At 42.8% G+C, this 26,644-nt stretch overlaps 1 protein-coding gene across 1 annotated transcript in view; it reads right to left on the reverse strand.

Annotated features, from left to right (window-relative positions):
- PGM5 (phosphoglucomutase 5) overlaps positions 1-26,644 on the reverse strand; it is a 196,160-nt gene that overhangs the window by 46,327 nt on the left and 123,189 nt on the right. Inside the window, exons 8-9 of the mRNA XM_035029099.1 lie at positions 10,279-10,414; positions 6,063-6,246 (exon numbers count right to left, since the gene is read on the reverse strand). Coding sequence (XP_034884990.1) covers positions 6,063-6,246; positions 10,279-10,414 — 320 coding nt within the window. The remainder of the gene's footprint in view (positions 1-6,062; positions 6,247-10,278; positions 10,415-26,644) is intronic.

Below are 26,644 nucleotides of genomic sequence, written 5' to 3' on the forward strand. Positions count from 1 at the left end.
TTCCCATCTCTTTACAAGGCATTAGTGCCTTGTAAATTTAATGCCCCTTGAATTAGTTGGCAACTGGGTCAAACTGCTCCTGCCCTCATAGGAGCTACTGGTTTATCTTTCCCACTCATATTTGAAGAATCCATTATCATTCATTCGTGTGACTAGATTTTACCTAAAAATAAACAGTGACATACCCTTATGGGACAAGAGAGGATGAGCTGCAGATGGAACCATACCTCATTAAATTGTTATTTCTAAATCAGAGTTCCTCGTGGGTCCCGCTTAATGGAGGACACACATCAGCTTTCCTCTTGGCACTCAACATCACAAAAATATCAGCCACTTGGAGGCAGCCATAGTAAGTTCCATGAGACCTGGATAGGCCACGGGAAGCCAGTGGGGTCCCTGGGAATTCAAGTCAGGGGTTTAATACTTCAGGAGTTTCCTTCTTGCTCCTTAAATGACCCCCACAGGGTCTCACAGGCAGGACAGACTTTGCTGAACATTTCCACAGCAGTGAAGTAGATAGGGGGCAGGGCTTGTCACTAGAACAGGATTTTAATTTCATTTTGGATGGAGGAGCATTTCTTTATCTCTAGAGATATATGTGAAACTGCTTTTTTTTCCATAGTCCCTTTCCTGACTCTAACCCCAAATCAAGGACAAAAAGGAGACTGAGCTGCCTTAAAAAAAACCTTTTTCTTTCTGCACCAAGTGGGATGGAGGAGATGAGGGAGGGGCGGACTTAGGGAAGGCAGAGAAATGTGACTTTGAATCAATTCATAGATGACTCAGAAACTGAAGAGGCCTTCCCATGTCTTCACATGACACCCTGCAAAGTTGTATTCTGTTCAGTGTTGTTTTCCCTGCTTTTCTCATCATATATGACTCATTAAATATCAAAATCCTTCTTTCCCAAGGATGCTCTTTTAACACAACTTCTTTTAGTTAACCATTTATTAGTGGTTATTACGTATCAGGACTTCATATGTATTATCAGATTCTCCCAAGGGCTGCATGCAGTAGCCACAATGATTATTCCTATTTTCACAGATAAGGAAAGGCACAGGGAGGTTGAGTAACTTCCTAAGATCGCCCAGCAAGGAGACGGCAGAGCTGATTCAAACCCAAGACTTGCTGATCTCAAGGCTGTACACTTGAACGCCACTCACACCCTTTCCTCAAACTGATATGCAGTCAAGTTGAGGATTCTGGCAAGGTGGAAGCAACTGGTATTTCTTGAATATCAAATGGATACCAGCCACTGTGCCTGGGGCTTTATAGGACTTTCTCCTCACACCTTCTCTATAACCCTATATGATAATTATTAACAACATGCCATCTGCCCACCCCAACAAGTTGACAAAAGAGGAATTAAGTAATATGCCCAAAGTCACCAATCAAGCCAGTGACAAAGCCAACCCTCAAATCTATGTCTGCTTGACTCCAACACAATACAACACTGGAGAAGCCGTAGCAATCAGCTTCCCACAGCAAACAGAGATGCTGCATTATAATGTTTCCTTCGGGTTTTGCTAGGCAAGGCATACTTTGTTTGTCCTTATAGGTCAAGTCTCTTCCACCTTAATTTTAAAATAATATATAATTTAGTAGATTATTTTAAATTACAGTAGTCTCTAACCAAAAAGACAGATAATAACAAAGGTTGGCAAAAGCATACAGAAATTGGAACCTCACATACTGCTGGGGGGGACGGAAAGCAGTACAATTGCTTTTGAAGACCATACGGCTGTTTCTTGGAAGGTTAGACCTAGAGTCGCCATTTGACCTAGCAATTCCACTCCTAGCTACACAGCCACAATAACAGAAACTCTATGTTTGCACAAAAGCTTTACATGAATATTCACAGCAGCACTATTCATAATAGTCAAAGAGTGGAAACAGCTCGGGGCGCCTGGGTGGCTCAGTCAGTTAAGCGGCCAACTCTTGGTTTCCACTCAGGTCATGATCTCAGGGTCCTGGGATGGAGCCCCGTGTAGGGTTCCATGCTCAGTGGGGAGCCTGCTTCAGGATTATCTCTCTCCCTCTCCCTTTGTCCCTACCCCCACTTGTGGATGCTCTCTTTCTCTAAGATAAATGCATCTTAAAAAAAAAAAAAAGTGGAAACAGCCCAAATGTCCATCAGCTGAAGAATGGACAAACAACATGTGGTCTATCCACACAATGGGACATTATTTGCCAATAAGAAAGAATGAAATACTGATACATGGTACCACATTGATGAACCCTAGAAACACTCTGCTTAGTGAAAGAAGCCAGTCACAAAAGACGACATAGTGTATGGTCCCATTTATGTGAAATATCCAGAATAGGCAAATCCAGAGAGACAGAAGGTAGGTCAGGGATTGCCAGGGTTGGAAATGGAGATTATAGCTCACAAGTACAAGTTGCTTTTGGGGGTGACAAAAATGTTTTACAACTGATTGTGGTAATGATGGTACAATTGTATAAATATACTACAAACCACTGAATTCTATACCTGACATGGGTAAATTGGATGGTGTGAGAATGATATCTCGATAAAGCTGTTATACATTTATATTAAAAAAACTGCTCCAGGGGTGCCTGGGTGGCTCAGTCAGTTAAGTGTCCAATTCATGAGTTCAGCTCAGGTCATGATTTCACGGTCATGAGATCGAGCCCCACATTGGGCTCCATGCTAGGCTTAAGATTCTCTCTCTCTCTGCCCCTCAGCTCCCCTTCTCCCTCTCTAAAACAAACAAACAAAAAAACCCCATAATGCCCCATGACAAAAACCAATTACTATGCATTTAGTGGGTTCTCCAGAAATATCTATTGAATGAATGTGCCAAAGTGCTTTATGGCTATTTAAAAATAATACATGTTCATTTAAATTCAAATATGTCTTTTAGGAGTAGATAGATGGTGCTTGCTTTGCAACAATGTCACATGAAGTGTGCCCAGACTCAACCATCCCTGGAACCAAGTGCTGATGACTTCTGACTTCTCAGGGGGTGCTGAGATGTGGGCCTCGGTGGTGGAAGTTTACCAACAGCCCCACAATGCAGGAACTCTCCCTCTGTGCCAACAGGACCAATTGCAAGAACCATACATGACTCGCTGACAATGAGGATGCCGCTGAGTGTTAACTGCCTCCCCAAATCCTCAGTGAGCCAAACCCAGAGCAGCGGAGAAGCTCCAGGGTGACTCAGGACCACCAGCTAATAAACTGTCACTTGGGTCTTAGAATCTGGGAAAATGAACAACAATCTTCCTTTGTTGCTAAAGAAACTCCCCAGAGCAGCTCCTGATAGCATTTACTATTTATGGCCACATGTGAGCTAATATGAAAGGGTATGGAAAGAAAAAATAATAAGTTCCAGAGTAAAAATGGAAACCAATATTGAGGGTTGCAGGGGAGGGGACGTGGAATAAATAGATGTCTGAACTTGAGATCTAGCTGTGGAGTTAGCCTGATGTGAACTGTTAAAAGAGCCAAGAAAAAAAGGATACGAATGGTGAGTGCATTGGGGAAGAAACAAGGTAGAGTATTAGTGGATTTAACAACAAAACAAATTAGCTCAACAGATAAGCTTCTCAGGAGCAGACAGAGTCCAGAACCCAGCACTGACTAGATAATCTTTTCAAGGAATGGTTTTCAAGCCTTCCCCACCAGGGAACAAAAACCTCCCAAGAATAATTTAGAAAGCACATATTTTATGAGCCTTGGATTTACAAAATGTTTGTTCTGATGTTCCTTTACAAAATGGAAGTAGGAATATGGTACAGAGTTGAAAAAGATTCATCTGCGGCATCGAGGCTCTGAGATGCCACGTGCTGAGCTCCCGACTTCACATCTCCGAAATTCACTAGTGTTATTTTGGAAAGGATTCAATCTCATCTACAAAAAAGCATCCTCGTGGGAAACAAAATGCAACTACCAAAAACGTAGTGTGTACTCCCTGTGTAAAGGATCGCTGGGAGCTTTTGTGTCTTTTATTTCATTGCCTTTCTAAAACAGCTCTGTGAGATAGATGTGCTACAAATGAGGGAGGAACTGTGGCTCAAGGAAATCAGGCATCTTTCCTGAAGTCAAATAACTGGTAAGTGGGGCAGGGAGAGGATGTGCTTCTGAGTCTTCAAACTTCTTTTTTTTTTAACTTTTTAAAAAAGATTATTTATTATTTGAGAGAGAGAGAGAAAGAGCACAAGCAGGCAGGCAGAGGGAGAAGCAGACTCCCGACGCAGGGCTCAATCCCAGGACCCTGGGATCATGACCTGAGCCAAAGGCAGATGCTTAACCAACTGAGCCACCCAGGCACGCCCTGGCTCTTCAAACTTCTTAACCAGTCTTATATCAACTACCCTACACCTTCCCAAAGTAAAGCAGTCATCAATTTGTCCAGCCATGGAAGGCTTTCTAGAATGAAAGACTAATGACATTCTGACTGAGGTGAAAGACCACCATGAAACTCAGCAGACCAGAGGGAGAATACGAAGAAAGTAATAGGAGGGCTCCGGGCTTTAGAACATCTACAAGTCAGGGACCCCAAGAGAAAGACTATATGTAAAATATTAGTCAAAATAAAAAGATCAGTAACTGCCATTACATCTAGTCCCTGGAATCCTACAGCTTCTGATGTATTTTGTTGTCTGTTCTTGGTGAAGAGTGTACCAGAAGATAAGAATCTGGGGATTTTTCACAATCGCCAAACTGTGGAAAGAGCCAAGATGTCCATCAACAGATGAATGGATAAAGAAGATGTGGTATATATATACAATGGAATATTATGCAGCCATCAAAAGGAATGAAATCTTGCCATTTGCAACGACGTGGATGGAACTGGAGGGTATTATGTTGAGTGAAATAAGTCAAACAGAGAAAGACATGTATCATATGATCTCACTGATATGAGGAATTCTTAATCGCAGGAAACAAACTGAGTGTTGTTGGAGTGGGGGGTGGGGTGGGAGGGAGGGGGTGACTGGGTGATAGACACTGGGGAGGGGATGTGCTCTGGTAAGCGCTGTGAATTGTGCAAGACTGTTGAATCTCAGATCTGTACCTCTGAAACAAATAATGCAATATATGTTACGGAAAAAAAAAAGAAGAAGAAGGTAGTGGGAGGGGAAGAATGAAGCAGGGGAAATCGGAGGGGTAGACAAACCATGAGAGACAATGGACTCTGAAAAACAAACGGGGTTCTAGAGGGGAGGGGGGTGGGAGGATGGGTTAGCCTGGTGGTGGGTATTGAGGAGGGCACGTTCTGCATGGAGCACTGGGTGTTATGCACAAACAATGAATCATGGAACACTTCATCTAGAACTAATGATGTAATGTATGGGGATTAACATAAGAATAAAAAAAAAAGAATCTGGGGATTTTAGAATGGAACTTTTCTTAACATTACTCAGTGTCTTATTTGAACTGTAAATGTTGAAATGTGCTCCTAGAGTGGTCGGTTTTTGCCACAGCCAATAAACACACAAACTGAGAAGAAAAAATACCTGTAGTAGCTTTCAACTTTTCTTACACAATTCGCAAAGATGAGACCATGACAGAAGTTGTTGATTTTGTCACTGACCTTTTGTAATCATTCTCCACCATAAATCTTCCTTTTGGGTTTTGTGGGACAAATTTTCCCACTGTTTCTTCCCCTACAAACCCATCTGGGTACACTCCTATCATTCTCAATGACATACAGTCATAAAAGGGGAAACACACCTGCACTTGACAGGGTTGCCAAGGAAAAGCAGTATCTTGCCCTGGGAACCTTTTCTGAATCTGCAATGAGCCCTCAGGCTGCAGACATTTCAGAAGGAAATATTGGGTGTCTATCTATGTGCCGTATTAGCCTGTCAGTTACAAGCAGAAAGAATACTGGACAGACAGGACGCTGTGTTCAAATGCACCCTCTGCCATGAATTAACTAGGTAGGTAACCCTCACCAAGGGCTTTCTTCTCTCCTGGCTGCAGGCTCTCGTATGTCTAATGAAGCACTCAGAGCAGAGCAGCCCTACAGAACTCTCCAGCCGTTGGACACTTTGGCCCCTGGCTTTGCCCATTCTGGTGATTTCCTAGCAAGTACCTGTTTCTTGGTCACCGTGCCATCCACGGGGTCCACATATTCAAAGCAGTCTGTTTTTGCCACACTGTAGACGTGGTTTCCCACGGCGAACTGCTGGCCGATGAAGGACTTGTCCGTGACCAGGGCCTCCAGGTCCCTCATGATGTAATAGGTTGTCTTGGGCTCTAGCCCCTCATAGTCAAACCTGGTGAGGGAAGGCAGGACACAGGGTGAAGACAAACCTAATCAGAGACCCAGCAACGGGGTAGACCTCTCAAGGTCATCTAATCACTGGTTTTGTTTTCCTGGAAGAACGGCACAGAAAAGCACCCCAACTGGTCCCCACGCTCTTCTACCTGGCCCATATAACCCAGGCCCTATACAGGAGCCTGAGTGATGCTGTAAAAATCACATCAAGTCCTGTCCTTTCTTTTAAATCCCTCCCCAAGTGCCCATCACATTGAGAACAAGACTGTAGCCACAGGCCATAAGGTGCTGTGGGATCCGACCCCATCCACCCCCTTGACTTTGTCCCACTCTCGCCCTTGTTCCCCGTGCTCCAGTCATAGGGGCTTCCTTTCCAGTCCCCAGAGACACTTTGCCCTGTCCTGCCTTTGGGCCTTTGCCGTTGCTGTCTGTTCCCTCAACCTGGTATATTCTTCCCCCGACCATTCGAATACCTGACACATTCTCCTCCGTCACTTTTCCAACTTAGTGTCACCTCCAGAAAGTGACCTTCTCCGACCATCCATTCAAGATACTTCCCTCTATCTCTCCCTCTCTCACATCACTGTTGATATTTTCTTGTAGTAATCATCCCAATCTGTATTGACTTGGTGTATTTGTTTACTTATTTCTTATCTGCTTTTGCCCACACGAACCACAAGCTCCAGGAGGGCAGAGACCTTATCTGTTTTGTTCTCTGTTGCTTCTAGTAAGTGTTTGTCAAGCAGTGGGATGAAAGATGGGAGGAAGAGAAGGGAGGGAGGAAGGAAGGAGAGAGAGGAATCAAGGGAGGTGAAGAGAGAAGGAGGAAGGGACATCAACGTACCATAAAACTCTCTTGGAAACTTGGAAGAAATACCACAATTGTTCCATTAAAAAAAAGTCCTCCTAGCCAAGAACATCAAATGTAACAATGGGGCTGGGAGGTGAATAGGAAAAAAAAGACTAAAAATAACACCTATCTCATTTGTTGTTGTAGGGTTTAAATACCATAATGCATATCAAGTAGTTGGCCCAATGCCAGACACCGTTGCTTAAAACTATTAATTGATTTTCTTCTTAGTCACTACCATAAGGAAACCGTAGAGTCTTCCCCAGTGTCAGATAGTCTTGACCAAAACCAAATGGCACACCCAAGGGGGTCTGTTTAAGAAGGAAGCCCCCAAGGGGCAGCTGTGCCCACATGGCTCTGATGGGATCTCATACTGTACTCTGTGTGACACAGGAACAAGATGTGAGTTCCCAGCCAGCTGAAAGAAGGAAGACTTGAATCACTGTTACTTTTTCTTCACCCAAGATCTTTTAAGACTTTGAGTAAACATCAGGGTTTTAGCCAAAATGGAAAACATGGAATGAGGCCATTTCTAGCAGTGGGTCCCCTGTCCCTGTATCTCCGTCTTGTAATCTCTCCCTCCTACACAGATGTGCCCTCCCCAGCCTCAGAAACAAAACAACTGGGAACTGTCTCAGAACATTCTCAGCAGTGGATGTGTTCTAAGCCTAAATTCTGTTTAAAGATAGTATTCTGGGGGAAGATCAAGACCCAACCAAGCAGAGAGGGGCAGGAGGATGGGATAGAGGGTTTATTAGGATACCGAGGGGCACTGAAAGAGATTCAGAGGTTGAGAAAATCCACTAAGGGGACAGTTCACATTCGGTCTATGACTGAGGTGGTCAGACCAGCCTGCCCAAATGCTCATCTTCAAACACAAGCAGACTCTGGGACGGTCCCCCCTTCGCTACCACAAACCACCCCCTCTGACCACCACAACACACTTTCAAGGGACGAAATCTTTCAATGGAGAGTACCTTCTGGGGTCCACTCACACAAGGAAAATCATCTGGGTTCCCAGACACAACTTCAGGCTCAGAAATAAGTCAAACAAAACTGTGTAATTATCTCCTCCCCACCAAAAAGAACAGGCTAGAAGTCATTTTATTCCACAAGGATCTCTCAACCTGTATCTGCTGGAGGCTGAAAAAAAAAAAAGTGTTTACCTTTCATCCTACCTATTCCCTCCTCCCTTTTTCTTTATCTCTGGGATCTCTTTGGACAGAAATCTGAAACATAAGTCAATGTTCTACAAGAATTTAAATCTCCATTGCATTATATTCTCTAATATGGTATTTGTTATGAAAAATGTAATTATCATGTAAGCTCTTGGCCACACAAAAAAAATGAACTATATTATAAATACACTTATCAGAACACCACGTCTTCAAAACACTGGCAGAAAGCTAGATAATCATTGCACAAATTATGAGGAACACATCCCTAACTCAAAGTGATCTCACTAAGCCAGAGGTTGGCAATCATAACACATTTTATCAGGTTGGACTTTTTTGGAACAGCTTTGTGCAATAGAAAGTTTTGTTGTGCCAGTTACTTCCCTGGTATGCCAAAAAGGCCCACAAGAATCAGGATATTTTGGCACTAATTAGAAATACTAGTAAGTAGGGGCACCTGGCTGGCTCAGTCGTTGAGCGTCTGCCTTTGGCTCAGGTCATGATCCCAGGGTCCTGGGATCGAGTCCCACATCGGGCTCCCTGCTCAGCCGGGAGCCTGCTTCTCCCTCTTCCTCTGCTGCTCCCCCTACTTGTGCTCTCTCTCTGTCAAATAAATAAATAAAATCTTTAAAAAAATAACTACTAGTAAGTAAAACAAATGCTCACCTGCCTTGAGAATATTTTATGATACAAGGAATCATTTGAGGGGCGCCTGGGTGGCTCAGTCGGTTAAGCATCTGCCTTCAGCTCAGGTCATGATCCCAGGGTCCTAGGATCGAGCCCCACATCGGGCTCCCTGCTCAGTGGGGAGCTTGCTTCTCCCTCTCCCACTCCCCCTGCTTATGTTCCCTTTCTCCCTGTCTCTCTCTGTCTGTCAAATAAATAAATAAAATCTTTAAAAGAAAAAAAAAGCAAGGAATCATTTGAGGTGGTTTTCAGGCAGTTAACAACCTCTGCCTTCTTGACTAAACTGGAGAAAAGACTATTAGGGCACTGTCAACATTTCCCAGAGCACTGCAATCTTTTTGACAGTAATGAATCCTATCACGGGCTTTCTTATTCTCTGATATTTATCTAAGTAAACGAGTTCTTAAGAGAAGAAACAATCACCTTATAAGGGAAGTCTAAGGCTTTCTTTCTGTTCCTTAAGCTCTTAAAACATAACCAAACACCCAAAGTAGTTAACTATTCATAAACAAAGCAAAGGAGCCACAATTTCTGTTTTCCAAACAGAGAGAGTGTCTGAGGATACCCAAGGATTCCCTTGCCAGATCCCCAGGTTCTCCACAGTTAACATCCTTGCCTATCACTGCTCCCCCAAGACCATGGCTTGGTACCAGGAACACAAACCTATCATATCTAGGTACACATATCTAGCAGGCAACCAGGCAGCCAAAAGACTCTGCCCCCTCACTTATTTCAAAAACAGGAAAGTGATATAGAGCCCCCCAACCCTGAGCTCTTAGCCACTGACCTTTGCCCTTCCTCCCTCCCAGGGTAACAGTTCCCTCTTCTGTATCTCCTTTCATAGGGACAACCCTTTAGCAAAAGGTGGGGCTCCTGAACCATATGGTCCCTTCAGAGGGCACCTTAGACATTGTTGGACCGTTAGCAGGCAAGTAAGACAGAGGGAAGGAGAGGATTACAAAAGCAGTCCGACCTGTCACAGCTTTGCCTCTGCCTCCCTCCCTTGATAATTATGGGTGGAGAACTAACAAGGAGAGCCCCCGATTGGACTATAAAACTGTCATGGGCACTAAAGGACTTTCAAGGTTCCGCAGTTCAGAGTCCCCCTTGGAATGGCTGCCCACCTTATAGGCACGGATGAAAAGATCACAGAGGAATGTCACCAGGGGAGGGGAAATTTATGCCTTCCTGTTTGGAGGTCCTGTCAAGGACCCAGCCCCTGTGTTCCTCAGACTGTCCTGAAAGCTGCCTCCTTCTTAAGGTTCTAGCCCACCACTTTCCTTTAAGAGCAGTTCCCCAGGGTCCCTACCCTTCTCACCTGCAATAATAGTGGCGGCCAAATTTGGCCCAGTGATCTCGGACGATTTCCTCCACACTCTGCTTCCGGGCAGCCAATATGGAAAGCCAGACCAAGACAGCCCAGAGGCCATCTTTTTCCCGGAGGTGATCGGAGCCTAAGGAAGAAAGAAGTATTCTGCTGAGGAATTGTTCCTAGGGGAAAAGTAAAAGCTAAATGAACTATGAAGACCAGTTAGCAATTGAATGTTGAAATGGTTGGATATATTTATCCATCGTGATAAATACATGTCCCATCATATACTTGCATTTCCAAAAAAAAACCCAACTGAAATTCAAATAACATAAAATAACATCAAAAAATAAAATACAATCCTGGAAGTTGTGGAAAGTACCAAAGAGCCAAGGTGACATCACAGTTGCCCAACGCCATCATTCATTCATTCAGTAATTTGGTGATCCTTACAATATACCAAACACTGGTCTAGGTGCTAGGGATACAGCAGGGAACAAGAAAGCTCTTTATTCATAAGCTTGAATTCAAGTAGGTAGGGACTGGCAATGGAAAAGTAGATGAGAGAACAAGATGCATTAAATAAGGACAAGGGCTATGCAAAAAAGTCATGGAGTATGACAGCAGCAAAAACTCTATTACTTAGAGTGTAGTGTAGTTTATCTACAGGAGGGTTAGTGGTGGCTTTCCCAAAAGATATGCTCACCCAGATCCTGTGAATGTGACCTTATTTGGGGAAACAGTCTTGCCAATAGAATTAAGGACCTTGAGATGAGATCATCCTGGGTTATCCAGGTGGACCTTAAATCCAATGACAAGTGTTTTTCGAAGGAGAGGAGAAGACACAGAGAGGAGAAATACAAAGGAGCAGGTTATGTAAAGAACTTCTCAAACTCAACACCCAAAAAACAAATAATCAAGTCAAAAAATGGGCAGAAGACATGAACAAACTCTTCTCCAAAAAAGACATACAAATGGCTAACAGACACATGAAAAAATGTTCAACATCATTAGCCATCAGGGGAATTCAAATCAAAACCACATTGAGATACCACCTTACACCAAAATTAGAATGGCAAAAATTGACAAGGCAAGAAACAACAAATGTTGGAGAGGTTGTGGAGAAAGGGGAACCCTCTTACACTGTTGGTGGGAATGCAAGTTGGTACAGCCACTTTGGAAAACAGTGTGGAGGTTCCTCAAAAAGTTAAAAATAGAGCTGCCCTATGACCCAGCAATTGCACTACTGGGTATTTACCCTGAAGACAGAGATGTAGGGAAAAGAAGGGCCACATGCACTGCAGCAGTCCACAATAGCGAAACTGTGGAAGGAGCCGAGATGCCCTTCAACAGACGAATGGATAAAGAAGATGTGGTCCATATATACAAGGGAATATTACTCAGCCATCAGAAAGAATGAATACCCAACTTTTACATCAACATGGATGGGACTGGAGGAGATTATGGTAAGTGAAATAAGTCAAGCAGAGAAAGTCAATTATCATATGGTTTCACTTATTTGTGGAACATAAGGAATAGCATGGAGGACATTAGGAGAAGGAAGGAAAAAATGAAGGGCCGGGGAATCAGAGACGGAGACGAACCAGGAGAGACTATGACTCCGGGAATCAAACTGAGGGTTTTAGAGGGGAGGGGGGTAGGGGGATGGGTGAGCCCGGTGATGGGTATTAAGGAGGGCACATATTGCATGGAGCAATGGGTGATATACGCAAACAATGAATCATGGAACACTACATCAAAAACTAATGATGTGCTGTTTGGTGACTAACATAACATAATAAAAAAAAATTATAAAAAAAAAAGACAGAGACAGAGATTGGAATTATGCTGCCACCAGGGAGGGAACATATGGAGCCACCTGAAGTTGAAAGAGGCAAGGAAATATTCTCCCCTAGAGCCTTCAGAGGAAGGATGACGCTGCCAACACCTTGATTTTGGACTTCTGGCAACCAGGACTATGAGAGAATAAATTTCTGTTGTTTTAAGCCACTCAGTTTATGGTAATATGTTATGGCAGCCTCAGGAAATGAATATAGGTCGTCAGATCACGATGACATCTGAGATGACACATGAGAAGGAGTTGGCCACGCTGAGATGTGGGGACAAAGTTTTCCAAGCCAAGGGTCAGCAACCACAAAGTCCCCGATGCAGGAATAACCTGGGAAACTGGGAAGCCTAATCCTACAGCTACTCCATAGAAGGAGAGGCAGTTCATATCATGGCATCCACACCAATGACGAATGCCAGCTGAACAAAGGTTTCTGAGCAAAAAAGAACCAGAAGGAAGTGCAAGAGGCCCACTTAGCACCTGTCTATTGCCAACTCTAAGCTCTCTCCAAAATGAATAGAGCCCTGAATACAAGGCACATGTAGCAGCGTAAGGAACATGGTGTAATGGGAAAAGCATGGGAAGGCTTTGGAATGAGGGTTTGAAACCAAACTCCTGCTACTTCCCACATATGTGAGAAGTTGTTGCAAAGTTATTAACCTTTCCGAGCCTCGACTTCTCATCTGTAAAATGAGGATACTGTCACCAATCTTGTGGAGTTGTCCTACCAATTTAATCAAGTCCAGAGGGCAGGCTCTTGAGTCAGTTTCCTCATGTTCAAGTGCTGGCTCAACTACTTCCCTTTGTGTGACTGGCTGTTCTCATCTACAGCATAGGGACAACAATGACTCCCACCCCACAGAGTTACTGTCAGGGTGAAGTGATTACACATGCCTAGGTATTTAGAGCACTGACTGGGATGTCACAAGTGATTGTTGTTGCTGTTAATCTTATCATTGGTAATTCACACAATGCACCAACATGGTGCTAATTCCTTAAGACACACTTTAAGGCAGATTGTTCTCAGTTATTCATATAATGTTATCCTCTGACACTAGCAATAACCATATCATAAGAAAGGGGACTGGGACCAGGGGCTGGACCATCGCTTCTTGCAATAGAGCAATGAGAACGGACAAGAGCACTCTTCAGTTTCAGGGCTATGAAACATATATAGAAAATCAAAAAGGGAGACCCGATGTCACAAAGCTATTTAAACCTTGGAAATGGGATGAATAATACTTTAGTTAAGTTCAACATTTTTGACAACTTCTCAATGAAGCTATGAGTCATTTGCTCTTGTTACATTTATGGTGTTAAGTGTTACATGCTTTTCCTCAAAAAGGAAACATACAACCTTGAGAGAGCAGTGAAGATATTTAAAAGGAACTGGAGGGTATTATGTTGAGTGAAATAAGTCAAACAGAGAAAGACATGTATCATATGATCTCACTGATATGAGGAATTCTTAATTGCAGGAAACAAACTGAGTGTTGTTGGAGTGGGGGGTGGGGTGGGAGGGATGGGGTGACTGGGTGATAGACACTGGGGAGGGTATGTGCTCTGGTAAGTGCTGTGAATTGTGCAAGACTGTTGAATCACAGATCTGTACCTCTGAAACAAATAGTGCAATATATGTTAAGAAAAAAAAAAAGAAGAAGAAGGTAGCGGGAGGGGAAGAATGAAGCGGGGGAAATCGGAGGGGTGGACGAACCATGAGAGACGATGGACTCTGAAAAACAAGCAGGGTTCTGGAGGGGACGGGGGTGGGAGGATGGGTTGGCCTGGTGATGGGTATTGAGGAGGGCACATTCTGCATGGAGCACTGGGTGTTGTGCGCAAACAATGAATCATGGAACCCTTCATCTAAAACTAATGATGTAATGTATGGGTATTAACATAAGAACAAAAAAATAAAAAAAAAAGATATTTAAAAGGGAAAACAATCAGTTTTTGGTTCTTCCTCTGTGCTGATCAATGATCTGCTGATGACACTTTTAGACATCTGGTTGCCACTGCCTCTAGGTTGAGAGGACCCCAGGCTTAATCATCACACCGGGGGTGACGCTCATCTTATCCAGCGAACTCTTCACACTGCTACAAAAATGGAAGAAGTTTGGAAGATGCTGGGCTGGCTCCATGGCTAAATGCCAAAAAAACAAGTCTAGGAAACCCTGCCCGAGGGGATAATTTCAAAACCTTTTGTCCTTTTATAGCTGAAAAATCACTTTTATTTACTGGCTAGAGAAAAATACTCTTTTGTTTTAAAACATGGGCTTCACATACCTTTGCATTTCCAGCTGGATTACATTACCTGGAGATAGAACCATTAGATGCTATTAACTCTGTGAAATAAGATGTCATAATTTAGTGGTAGAAGAGACATAAGTTCTTTTAGCAGGACTTAAAAAAAAAATATCTCGCCCTTTGTCGCCAACTTCACAGTAGATTGTGAGTTGGCTTTGGATATATTTGCCTACAAGTTAAACATCTGCCAAAATTCATAAGGGCCCATAATGATCTAATAAAATTGTGCTCTTTACAGCTTTCTGAGGTGGGGATAGAGACACTGATGATGTTGCATTTACACATGTTTCCCCTGGATGCTCATAGTATGCTTTGGAGAGGGTTTGGGGGATACAACCTTCTTTTTAATAATTCTTTAAAGCAAATGAACTATAATGCCATATCAGTGATAGGTAAATTAAACAAGAAATGCAGAAAACACAAAGGTATAAAATGGTTTTCTGAAACCCCACCATAAACAGTAAAAACAGAGGGGAGAGCTGTTCACATTATATATTACATGGCTAATACACTTCATATTTATAAATATTTTATGAGTCAATGAGAAAGAAAAAACCCCAATAGAAAACTGTGCAGAAGGGCACAAATGAGCAATTTTTCAAGAGAAAAATATTAATAGTTAAAAACATTTGAACAAATGTTCAGTCTCACTGTGGTCAAATCCATAAAATGGGATAATATTTGGAGACTGCCAAATTAGCAAAGGTCAGTTAGGGGAAGAAGAATACCAGTACCAGTAAGTATTAGTATAAATGTGTGCAGTTTGATAGCATAATTTGGCAAAAATAATCAATAGTCTTAAAGTATCGCCCAGCTTTGGACCCAGCTATTCTATTTTTTTTTAACCTTTAGCCATAACAACATTTACTAAAATAGCTAAGAGAAGAGAGGAAAATTGGAAAAATAAATGCTAATTGTTAAACATCAGGATAATTGTGGAAAATCCATCCAAAAGCTTGTTTAGATGTTTTCATAAATGGAACAAATCAGTTTACCAAGGAAGTATATTCAGTATACTTTTATAGCAAAAGATATGTAGATATGTATATATATGTGTGCACAGGTAAACAACAGGAGGACCACCTAACCACTAACAATAGTTAGCTCTGAAATGGTAGAATCACAGGTGTTTTCTTCTTCTTCTGCCCTATTTCCAGAAAAAACATGTGTTTTTTCATTATAAGACATTTTCGGTGGTGGGTAGAAATTCACATTCGAAGCCATTCATTTCCATTTACCAAAGAGCTAGTTGGGATATTAAAGGGATCGCTACCACTTATGAACAGGTGATAAACTTTGAACCTATCGGGCACCTGGGTGGCTCAGTTTGTTAAGCGACTGCCTTCGGCTCAGGTCATGATCCTGGAGTCCCTGGATCGAGTCCCGCATCGGGCTCCCTGCTCAGCAGGGAGTCTGCTTCTCCCTCTGACCCTCCCCCCTCTCATGCTCTATCTCATTGTCTCTCTCAAATAAATAAATAAAATCTTAAAAAAAAAAAAAAAAACTTTGAACCTATCAATCATCCCATTTCTTCCTCTGAGTAACAGCTTTTTAGAGCATAGAGACTGAATATGACCCCCCCCCGACCCCCCCTGGGGTCTCGCAAGTCTTGCGATTAGAATCAGGAATGTCCTGTAAGGTTTTAGTAACTCACAGGAGTTGAGGATGCGGAAGAAGCTGTGCAGCTGAGCTGTCAACATTGGCCTTGGGGGCGGCTGGGGAAGCTCATTGTGTAGCCTACCTTTAGCTTCACAGCAAAATGGAATGAAAAGTACGGGGAGTCCCCTATACTCCCTATCCTCACACAAATACAACTTCCCCCACTATCAACATTCCCCAGCAGAGTGGGACATTTGTTATAACTGCTGAACCTACACTGACACATGATTATCACCCGAAGTCCATAGTTTATGCTAGGGTTCACTCTTGGTGTACAGTCAATGATTTGGACAAACATGGCAAACTACTAATATTTTTGCCATCTTCATAGTTATGCCTTTTCCAGATTACCATATAGTTGGACTCACACAGTATGGAATCTTTGCAGTCTGGCTTCTTTCACTTAGTAATATGCATTTAAGGTTCCTCCATGAATTTCCATGGCTTGATAGCTCATTTCTTTTTAGCATTGAATAATACCAGTACAATTTTTGAAGCTTGCTTCCTCTGGTACCCTGGCCACCTGGTTGGGGACCTTGCCAGGAGCTTTTAGCCATATTCTCAAAGCCCAAAAGTACCCTTCACCTTGCCTTCCTCCATCCAGGCCAGCCCAACCTAAAGCCTAGAGAAGCTGCCATTCCCACCCAAGGGCACTCAGCTCTTTCCCACCATGACTCCAGCAAAAATAGGTACAAAAAAGAGGGTCAATTTTTTTTTCTCATCAGAAATATTCCTATCTTCCCCTCCACCCAAATTCGGCTTTGAATTTTCTCAAGTTTTAAAACCATATGACTTTCAGCTAGGAAGTACACCAGTAAGCATAGTGGCCTCATGAAAGATAAGGGGGAAATAAAGAGCGTACTCAGTCTCAAAGGGATTTTCTTCGAATGGAAATCCCAGCATGGGCAAATCAACTCAATAAAACATGACACAAGTTCCTAACAGATCAAGTCATCTCAGCTGAGACTCAGATCAGGAACATCTGAACTTGTCAATTAGGAAAATAGACATTATTGTGCACCTTTTGCAGGGCCCAAGCTGGAACAGGGGTTATGATTCTCAGTCCAGGCTGTGCATTAGAATCGCCTAAAGAACTTATAAAAAATACCAAATACCAATGCACAGGCCTCATTCCTGACCATTAAAATGAGAATTTTTTGGCAATGGGGAACGGGCATCGGTATTTTTTTTTAAAGTTCCTCAAGTGATTCTCATGGGCAGCTGGGGTTAAGGGCCACTGCTTTTGGAGAAGAATAATCAAAATAGGTCCATGTTAGGGGCAGATTGCTTAGGAGTAGCAAATTAGGCCTCTTCCTCTTTTTGTCCAAATTTGGTGCTAAATGAAAGTGGCCTCTGGTCTCTAGTTCAGTGGATGCCACAGGCCCTGCTTGGGTGGGTGGCTCTTGCTGGAACCAGCATCAGGATTATGGTCTCTCCCTGCCCTTTTTGTCTGGAAAACTTACGAGGGTTTTGCCAACTTTGGGGTAACCAACTCGTCCCAGTTTGCCTGGGACCTTCCCGATTATAGCAGCAAATGTCCCACCCCCCAGAAAACCTCTCAGTCCCCGGCATGCCAGGATGGGTGGTCATCTAAAAAGAAGGGCCGCTCACTCCAGTCAGTCCCTGATGGTTTTTAGGATTCGTGCATGTTCAGCACATATGGTAGCATCATTGTTCCCGGAACCAGAAGTGACAGGAGGTATATGCACTTGCTCTCGGGGGAGGATTACAAAGTGAGATAAATTCCATTCTTAGAAGGATAACAGCAAGGTACCAGACACTAGACTCAGTATCTCATACACCCGTTGTATTCCTTTATCCAATTTACACAACAGCATAGCTCCTTTTTACAAAGAAGAGACTATAGTTAGACCATTTTTATGAGGTCACACAGCAATGAAGTGGTGAAAACAAGATTCAAACCTGGGCAGTTTGGCTCTGACACAGATGGACTTCGTTACTACCAGCAAGCCCAGGAACCACGGTGGTCCTTGGGGGCTGCAGGACGACAGAGAAAATGCCCCAGGTGACCGGAGCCAAGGCAACCCTCCTGAAGATGGGGGTCACAAATGCGCACTTCTTCCTTCGCACACAAGACGGTCAGGAAAAGTTGCTGATTTCCCTTTGCTTCTCTTCTCAGATCAATTCATCCTTCCATTTACAAACGCAGGTTCCACTAGTTGGCGGTGAAATTCTCCCCGTCCTCTTTTCATCCACTCAAGGATTTGTCTTTTTTATAATAGTAGAGTTAGAAGGGAAAATTGGGAGACACCCATTGCAGGTGATTCTGAGATTTGAAAACATGCTATAGAATTGTGACAGGTTGGTTTTGGAGTTTTGTTTCTTCATGTCTCAAATCGCTTACGTTCAGCTTTTTAAATCTTGCCAAAAAGCAAGGCTCATGGAAAAACTGCCACTTTTCCATGCTTACAAATAAATGCTTTTTAAAAACAAATGCCCTAAAATTTTCATCAATTGGAGAACAAATTTATTCTGTATATAAGCAGGTCAGGATATATATATCCTGTGTATAAGAGCCAGCTGTCAGCTCAGAAAGGTAGGATGGCAGTAACTGACCAAAGTAGCTCATCCAGGGCTGTGGTCAGCATGAATCCCAATGAATAATACTATGTGGCAATAAATTTCATGATGATAATGATTATGATGATGATGACGATGATCATGATGAAAGTGTTTGACACAAATATCCTGCAGGGCATTTGGCTAATATCCTGACCATGGCAACACCCAATAAGCTCCATGAGGGAAAGGACTGTGTCTGAAATTACTCATCACTCTCTCCTGGCCCTGGCTCATAGAAAGTGTGCAGTAAATATTCGTTGAGTGAATAAATCAATGACTGAGTGAAACTTTAGTATGTAGCTTGATCTAATTTACTGGATTCACTCCTCACTAAAAGTAGCTAGATAGCGAGAAGCCACCTGGAATGTTACATTGAAAAAAAATGTTACAGATCATCCCACTGAATATTCATCTTATAAATGAGGAAACTGAGGCCCAGAGAAGTGAAGCAATCTGCGTAAGGTTGTCCAACCACATAGAGGGGGAGTCAAGATTGGAGCCAGATCTGTCAACTCCTGGTCCGGTGTTGTTCACATGACACCCATTCTCCCAAGTCCCCCGGCGTACACTCCATCCCCATCTGAAAGCATAACCACAGAGGAGGAAATGACCCCTCTTCCTGGCCTGAACCGGGGGCAGTAGGGTACTGGGGAGCCAGTGAGATTGGGTTTGAATCCTGACTCTGCCAGTGTTACCTAGACCATTGGCTTGACCTTCTTCCCTAAGCCTCAATGACCTTATCTGGAAAATGAGGGGCCCTTATGGTCCCTAATTCACTTCATTGTGGAGAAGTCTCTGTGAAATAATGTATAGGAGGCCCTAAGCATGGTATCTATCACTGAGGAGGTACTCAATAAACAGACGTATTAGCACGATTTCATTAACACGTGCCCCAAGGCAGTCAAGCCATCCACCCTGGAGAAGGTGAGAGCATTAAAAATATGGTGGCCAGCCAGCTGACATAACTCTCCCTTGTGAGCACAACAGCATAGGAAGATAAGGGACAGTAGGACCTCCTAACTCTTATGTCCCACCCTGTTTCTTTGTCACCAGCACTGATGAAAACAACACGACTCCCTGAGAACTGCCCCTTGACAGGTCATAAGCTGAACTGGAAGTCATTCTGGTGGTTTACGGCCTGCACTACAAGGCTGAGGACCTGTCACTCCATAGTCATTACACTTTGTTCTCATGGGGTCATCTAGCAACTAGTAGAGAGCAGGTGGGGAAGCCTCCAAGCACCATTTTAGGAGCTGCATCTTAAATACCAAGGGATGGGCCCCCTTGTTAGAAGTCCCTTAGTAGACATTGTGGACAAAGAAACCCTTAGCTACGGACCGTGACTTCCCAGGATTCTCGGTCCCAGAGTGCCCTGGTAAGTGTGGACACAGCCTCCGAGGCCCACTCCTTTGTTTCTGCTCCACACTCAGGCATCACATTCACCCTCCCTCGCCACTTTTCAACAGCCTGGGGGATGAATTGAAGGGTCAATGTGACTGGAACCGGGGAGACCCCAAGAACAGGATTTTATGTGATGGAGACATTTTTCCCACTCCAAGTGGAGCTCTGTGTCCCAGCACAAGGGTAGAGAGTTTGTCTGGATCAGAGAGTCTGGATCAGGGTCCAGAAGGGAGTTTTGGTTTTCAGTCTTTATGAGGAGGCTGTTGGGGATGTCAATCATGGCGCCTCGGCGCTCTGGCCTAGCTTAGATTGAACTGCACATGTGCACACAGCCTGTCCCAACTAGCCCGGCAGAGAAACCGCTCTCCCAGCACTGATAATCCTGTCACCACGGCCTTCTCACATCACATCTGCTACCCAGACAGATTTACACAAGTTGGCCCTGAATAGGAGAAGGAAACATGGTAGAACCTCAATAATCTGAAATTCACATGTCCACGGGCCTCTTTCTCTGACCTAGAGACTGAACCAACGTGGAAACAGCCAAATGTAGAGTTTGTGATCATCTAGATAGGGAATGGACTAAAGTGTTCCTTTATTTTACCTTTTTAAAAATGTAAACTATTAAGTAAAATCACTGTATAAATAAGGGACGGTTAAATCTATGCAAGATTTGATCAATAGCAATACTGTGAACCCAATCTTGAGTTAGGATGTACCTAGGTCATGTGTGAAACATAAACAAAGGAGAAAGCATGGCCTTGAAAATGTTATAAATTATACAACTATTAGGGGAAATAAAATGTCCTTTCATAAAGCAACTGGAGAATAAGTCAACAATATAAACCATGAGACTATACAGCAGAGAATGTCTGTGTGGAAGGCTGTAAAAATTTAGTACATACAAAAGATCACTAAAGCTAGAACCTGGCCCACCACTGAACATGTGGCTCTTTACAGGTAATTGTCAGCAACCACACACACAAGAAATAAACAGGTAAATAAAATAAATTGCAAATACTTAACAGTACTTAACATTTAAAATCTATTCATTAACACAGGTTTTGATAAGGAGTCTTCCTAGAAGCACTTTGTTAGCTATTAATTTGTGCTGATAATTACATGATGACTGAAAATATCAAAACCTTAGTTTTAAATTTTATATAACTCTGATTTTACTATAATTCATAATATCCCTCTCCTCTCCCTTCCAACTGCTCTATATTTGTGTGGTTTTGTCTTTATAAACCCTCCCAAATCTTGGGATAGAAGTGCCCAGATCTCCAGATATATATCCACTCAAAACTGCCAAAAATATAACTACTAATAAGGCAAAGAAGAAATACCAAAATGGAAATTCTTTGTTTCCTGTCCACTTTCCACCCATCTTTCGAGCCTTCCTTCCTTTATTTCCTCTTCCTACCTTAACTTCCTTCCATTCCACCATCCCTCCTTCTATCCTTCCATCCCTCCTGCAAACACTCAAGACCTGCCATATATCAAAGAAATAGAGCTAAACAAAATAGTCATGGCCCCTGTTCTCAGGACATTTAGGATTTCTGCACAGCAAGCAGAGGGATCTAACCAATCTCAAACATTTGAAATTACTTGTGACACGGAATGCACACGTAGGCTAGGTTTCTCCCTTTTGTGCTGGAAACTGGGAAGATGTAAAAATAGCCTACTTCAAGAGCACCAGGCTGTACTCCAAAGCTCACAGTGGAAAAAGTTGGTGTGACAATGATGGACAAGTCACGCTGGTGCCAGGAGACCTGGATTCAATTCCAAATCTTCAGAGAGAGAGGGACGCATACAGAAGGTTTAGCAATGCCCTGGCACATACTAAGGCTCACTCAAAGTGATTATTGTTATTACTGTGAAAAACTCAACAGAGAGCACTTTCTTGGAAACAATACACATTGTCGTATTGCTTGATTTTATTCAACAAATTTGTATGGCTATTGACATTAGCTTTTTAAGAATATGTGATCAAAGTAATAGTAATACTCAAAGTGATGTTCAAGTTTAGAGTTCATCCAGGCTTTCCCAAACACAACAACTCTTCAGTGTCACTTGTAAAGGAAGAAGCTTTAGGCTGTGACAATTCATACATTCCCAAAATGGTATAACTTCTTAGAAAACTGCTGTCAATGATGGAAACCAGAAGAACATCAACCAATGCCAAAACAAAAAACAAAACAAAACTTCAAAATTTTTGGTTTTATAGATCTTAGGTTTGGTTGTTTCATGTATCCCCTTTTGTGTATGGGGACAAGTCCAGATTCCTTCAAATTTGGAACTTTAGAAAAGTAGCCAGAATGCCATTTAGAAGAACAGTTTTCTTCTCTTTACATCTGAGAATTTATAAAACGTTCTTCTTTCTCTCTGTAAAGGAGTTTTCCAAGGCTCTTCCCAGCAGGTGGGTGAATACCTGGTCCCAGCACAAAAGGTGATCTGGCTTCTTAAGGGACTTTGGCTCTCTGACAGAGCCAGAAATACAGGTTTCCTACTGTCCAGGACCTGGACCTCTCCATAGGAGAGAAGCCTGAACTCTGATCCTATCACCGGCTTGTTACTTTGGAAAGTTCTAGGAGCTCAAGGAGCTGGCAAGGGAAACTTCCACTCACGATACATCTTGCTCGTCTTGGAAAAAAAAAAGCTTGACATTCTTGAGCCTGAGTCAGATCCATATTTTCAAGCTTTCTTGGCACCAAACGATGCATTCCTAGTTGGTACACAGCTCCATTCCCCAGGGACACAGGAAAAGGCCTCCGCTCAAGAAAGCTTGGGTACATTTTCGGAGCACCTCCCCAGTTGCAGATCTAAAACCTTTCCATCTGTCCACTTTCTCCTCCCTTAGATCACTTGCTTCTGAAAACCATATCTCAAGGTAGATAGGGGGTTCCTGTGATCAGCTGACTTTTACAGATTGGAACTCAGGGTCAGAGAGGCCACAAGGCTTGTTGTAACTGGCAGGTAAGAGTCCTTCTTGGCAGGTACTCATCAGCCTCACATTTTTGGGCCTCTAGACTTCCTGGACCATGGCACCTCAAGGATACTCTTTCTACCAACCTGGATGAAAAAAAATACTGGTTTTCACTAGAGCAATATTTCTTACTCCTGACTGCACATCAAAATCACATAAGGGGGGCCCTGGGTAGCACAGGCGGTTGAGCATCTGATTCTTGGTTTCGGCTTGAGTCACCATCTCAGGGTCATGAGATCAAGCCCCGCATCGGGCTCCAAGCTCAGTGAGGCATCTGCTAAAGCTTCTCTCTCCCTCTCCCTCTGCCCCTTCCCACACTTGCTTGCACGCACACACTTCTCTCTAATAAATAAATAAATCTTTTAAAAAAAATCATACAAGGGGGTGCCTGGGCAGCTCAGTCATTAGGCGTCTGCCTTCGGCTCAGGTCATGATCCCAGGGTCCTGGGATCGAGCCCCATATCAGGCTCCCTGCTCGGCGGGAAGCCTGCTTCTCCCTCTCCCACTTAACCTGCTTGTGTTCTCTCTCTCCCTGTCTCTCTCTGTCAAATAAATAAATAAAATCTTAAAAAAAAAATCATATAAGGACACTTATTTAAAATGCAGATCCTTAGGTTCCACCCTTCCAGAGACTCCAAGTAAGAGTAGGATAGAATATATGTATTTTTAGCAAGTTTCCCAGGCAATTCTGACATACCAGCTCAGGGCTACTCAGAAACTGGCATTAATAAAATCTGTAAGAGCAGAATGAAACTACTTTCCCCTTATAAGGCGGAGTGGTCCCACTCCCCAGGCCCTCTAACAGTCCCTTACTGTTGGGTGCCTGCAAGATGGAATTAGTCTTTGCTTTCATCAGAAAGACTGGTCAGCATGGTGGAAAACAGCTCACAGTGTAGGGCAGGAGACCAGGCTTTTAGTTCAACTGTAATGTAATTCAAGTGGGGACCTTTTCCAAGCCCTGGGGCCCTGGGTGAGTCACTCAAGTCCTTCTTGGGCTCAGGAGCTTCCTCTGTCAAATCAGGCTCATGAGGCAAATGTCACCTGAACCTGACAAAGGGTCCTTGTGCTCCTTAAAAGGAACATGATAAACAAGTATAACAGTGAGAGACTTTTAAAGTTCCCTCCTAGGCCAGCCTACAAATTGCAATCAGCATCACTGAGAGCCAAGTTTGCTGAAAGGTATCTGTTAGCAGACCTCCCTCCAGTGCAGACCATGGTTCCCTAGTTCCCGTTGAATCACGTACCCGTGTCTAAGCCAGGTCCATGAAATTGTCCCCTCCTCACTTGGATTTCTGGCACCGCTTCTTGATAACCCCTCCTCTACCCTACCCTAGATGTCAGAGGTTAGTGAACTTCAGCCCACGGGACAAATTCGGACTTCAGTCTATTTTTGTAAATAAGTTTTTATTGAAACAGCCATTCTCATGCACTGATGTATTACCCATGGCCGCATTTATGCTACAGTGGCAGAGCTGAGTGTGAAGGAGACAGTACGTATTGTCTTCGTCTGCAAAACCCAAAGTATTTACTATCCAACACTTTACAAAAAAAGTGTGCTGACTTCTGCTACAGCCAGTCTTTCTCAGACATTTTTGGCCATGACCCACAATAAGCACACTTTACAATGAGACCTAGTGTACACATAGATACTTATGTGTGTATTTATATAGACATATTTCTCAGAATAATATTTACCTTTACTAAACGCAATGCATTCTAAGAGGTTTCTAGTCTATTCATTTTTTTTTTCCAAAAGCTGTCACGACATTTTATTAATTTCCTGACCTCAAATGAGTCTTGATTCATATTTGGAAAACACTGCTTTAGACAAACTGAACAACTGGCTACTTGCAACACATGTCCCCTGCTCTCCAGCCTCTACTTCTTTCTTGGCATTGCTCCCTCCATCTGGCAAGGCCTGGTCCTTTCATCTCTATGTATACAAATCCTTCCCATTCTTTAACAACCAGCCCAGCTTCCATCCCTTTCCTGAAGTCTGCTTTGAACCTCTAGTCCCAAAGCATTTTCTCATCTCCCACAGCATTTTTTCTCTTCCTCTCTTGTAGAAATTTAAGGTTTCTGCATTGCAGAACAGTCATCTAGTAATCTGTGCATCTTTCTAATGATGTACTCAAAGATCTTGAGTTTCTTAAGGGTATGGTCATAAGCATTTTGTATTCTAAATACCATGCAAGTACAGTGCCTTATACTCTGTAAGTACTGAATAAATGTTTATTAAATTGAAGTAAGTAAATATTTGTTACTAAGGGTATAATATGGCTCATGCATGTAATATTTTATCCTGCAAAGTTAAAGCCTGTAAATATATGGTATGTTGTAAGTGCTCAATAAATGCTTATAAAGACAAAGGGAGGGATAACCTGGGCTTGCCAGTTTCCATTCCAGTTGCTAGATTTGTGTTGTTAGAGAAGGCATCACAGCTTGGACTGACCTAAGCACAACTACCAGCCACACATTTTGAGTCTAAACAGTAGCACTTGAGAGAGCTTGATATGGTCTCTCCTTTCCCAAGGAAACAAAAATGTACACCATCACTCCCAGATCATTAACAGTAATGCCACTAGCATGGATAAGAGAAGAAAATTACCCAGAACGAAATTTCTTCAGGAATCCCAGCACATCCTGAAATGCTGTCGTTATAACCAGGTCAAGTGGTTTTACTGCAATCTGTTTAAGCATGACCAAATAGGACTTATTCTCAGGAATTCAAGGATGGTTTGATATCAGCAAATCAATCATGGTATTTCATTACATTCATAATAAAAGAGAAAAAAGTATTCGTATATCACTAGATTCTGAAAGGACACCTGATAAAGCCAGCAGCTGTTTCTACAAGATGCTAAGCAAAATGAAAATAGGAAACAAATATCTACATAGACCTGATATTTTACCAACATTAAAAAGCAATCACCGGGGTGCCTAGGTGGCTCAGTCAGTTGATCATCTGACTCTTGATTTCCGCTCAGGTCATGATCTCAGGGTCATAGGACTCTGCACTCAGCACAGAGTCTGCTTGAGATTCTCTCTCTCCCTTTTCCTTTGCCCCTCCCCCCAAATAAATAAATAAAATCTTTTCAAAAAATTTTAAAAAGCAATCACCAAAACAGATGGTAAAATGTTAAATCCATTTCCATTAAAATCATGAATTATCGGGCGCCTGGGTGGCTCAGTTGGTTAAGCGACTGCCTTCAGCTCAGGTCATGATCCCAGGGTCCTGGGCTCGAGTCCCGCATCGGGCTCCCTGCTCTGCGGGGAGCCTGCTTCTCCCTCTCCCACTCCCCCTGCTTGTGTTCCCTCTCTCGCTGTGTCTCTCTCTGTCAAATAAATAAATAAAATCTTAAAAAAAAAAAATCATGAATTATCACAATTATTATTTAATATAATTCTGACGACTGTACCTAATGCAATAAGAATATGACATAAAGGGTAAAAATAATAGAAAAGGAAACATAAAAAGTCTTTTAGTCACAGATTATATGACTGTATACCTTTTAAAAATCACAAGAGATTATAGAGTTTTTAGAAAAGAAAATATTGTAATTAATACTAGAATGTGCTAAGGTGGTTGC

Source organism: Mirounga leonina, unplaced genomic scaffold (assembly GCF_011800145.1).
Source record: "Mirounga leonina isolate KUSES-001 unplaced genomic scaffold, KU_Mleo_1.0 Mir_224, whole genome shotgun sequence".
Classification (NCBI taxonomy): domain Eukaryota; kingdom Metazoa; phylum Chordata; class Mammalia; order Carnivora; family Phocidae; genus Mirounga; species Mirounga leonina.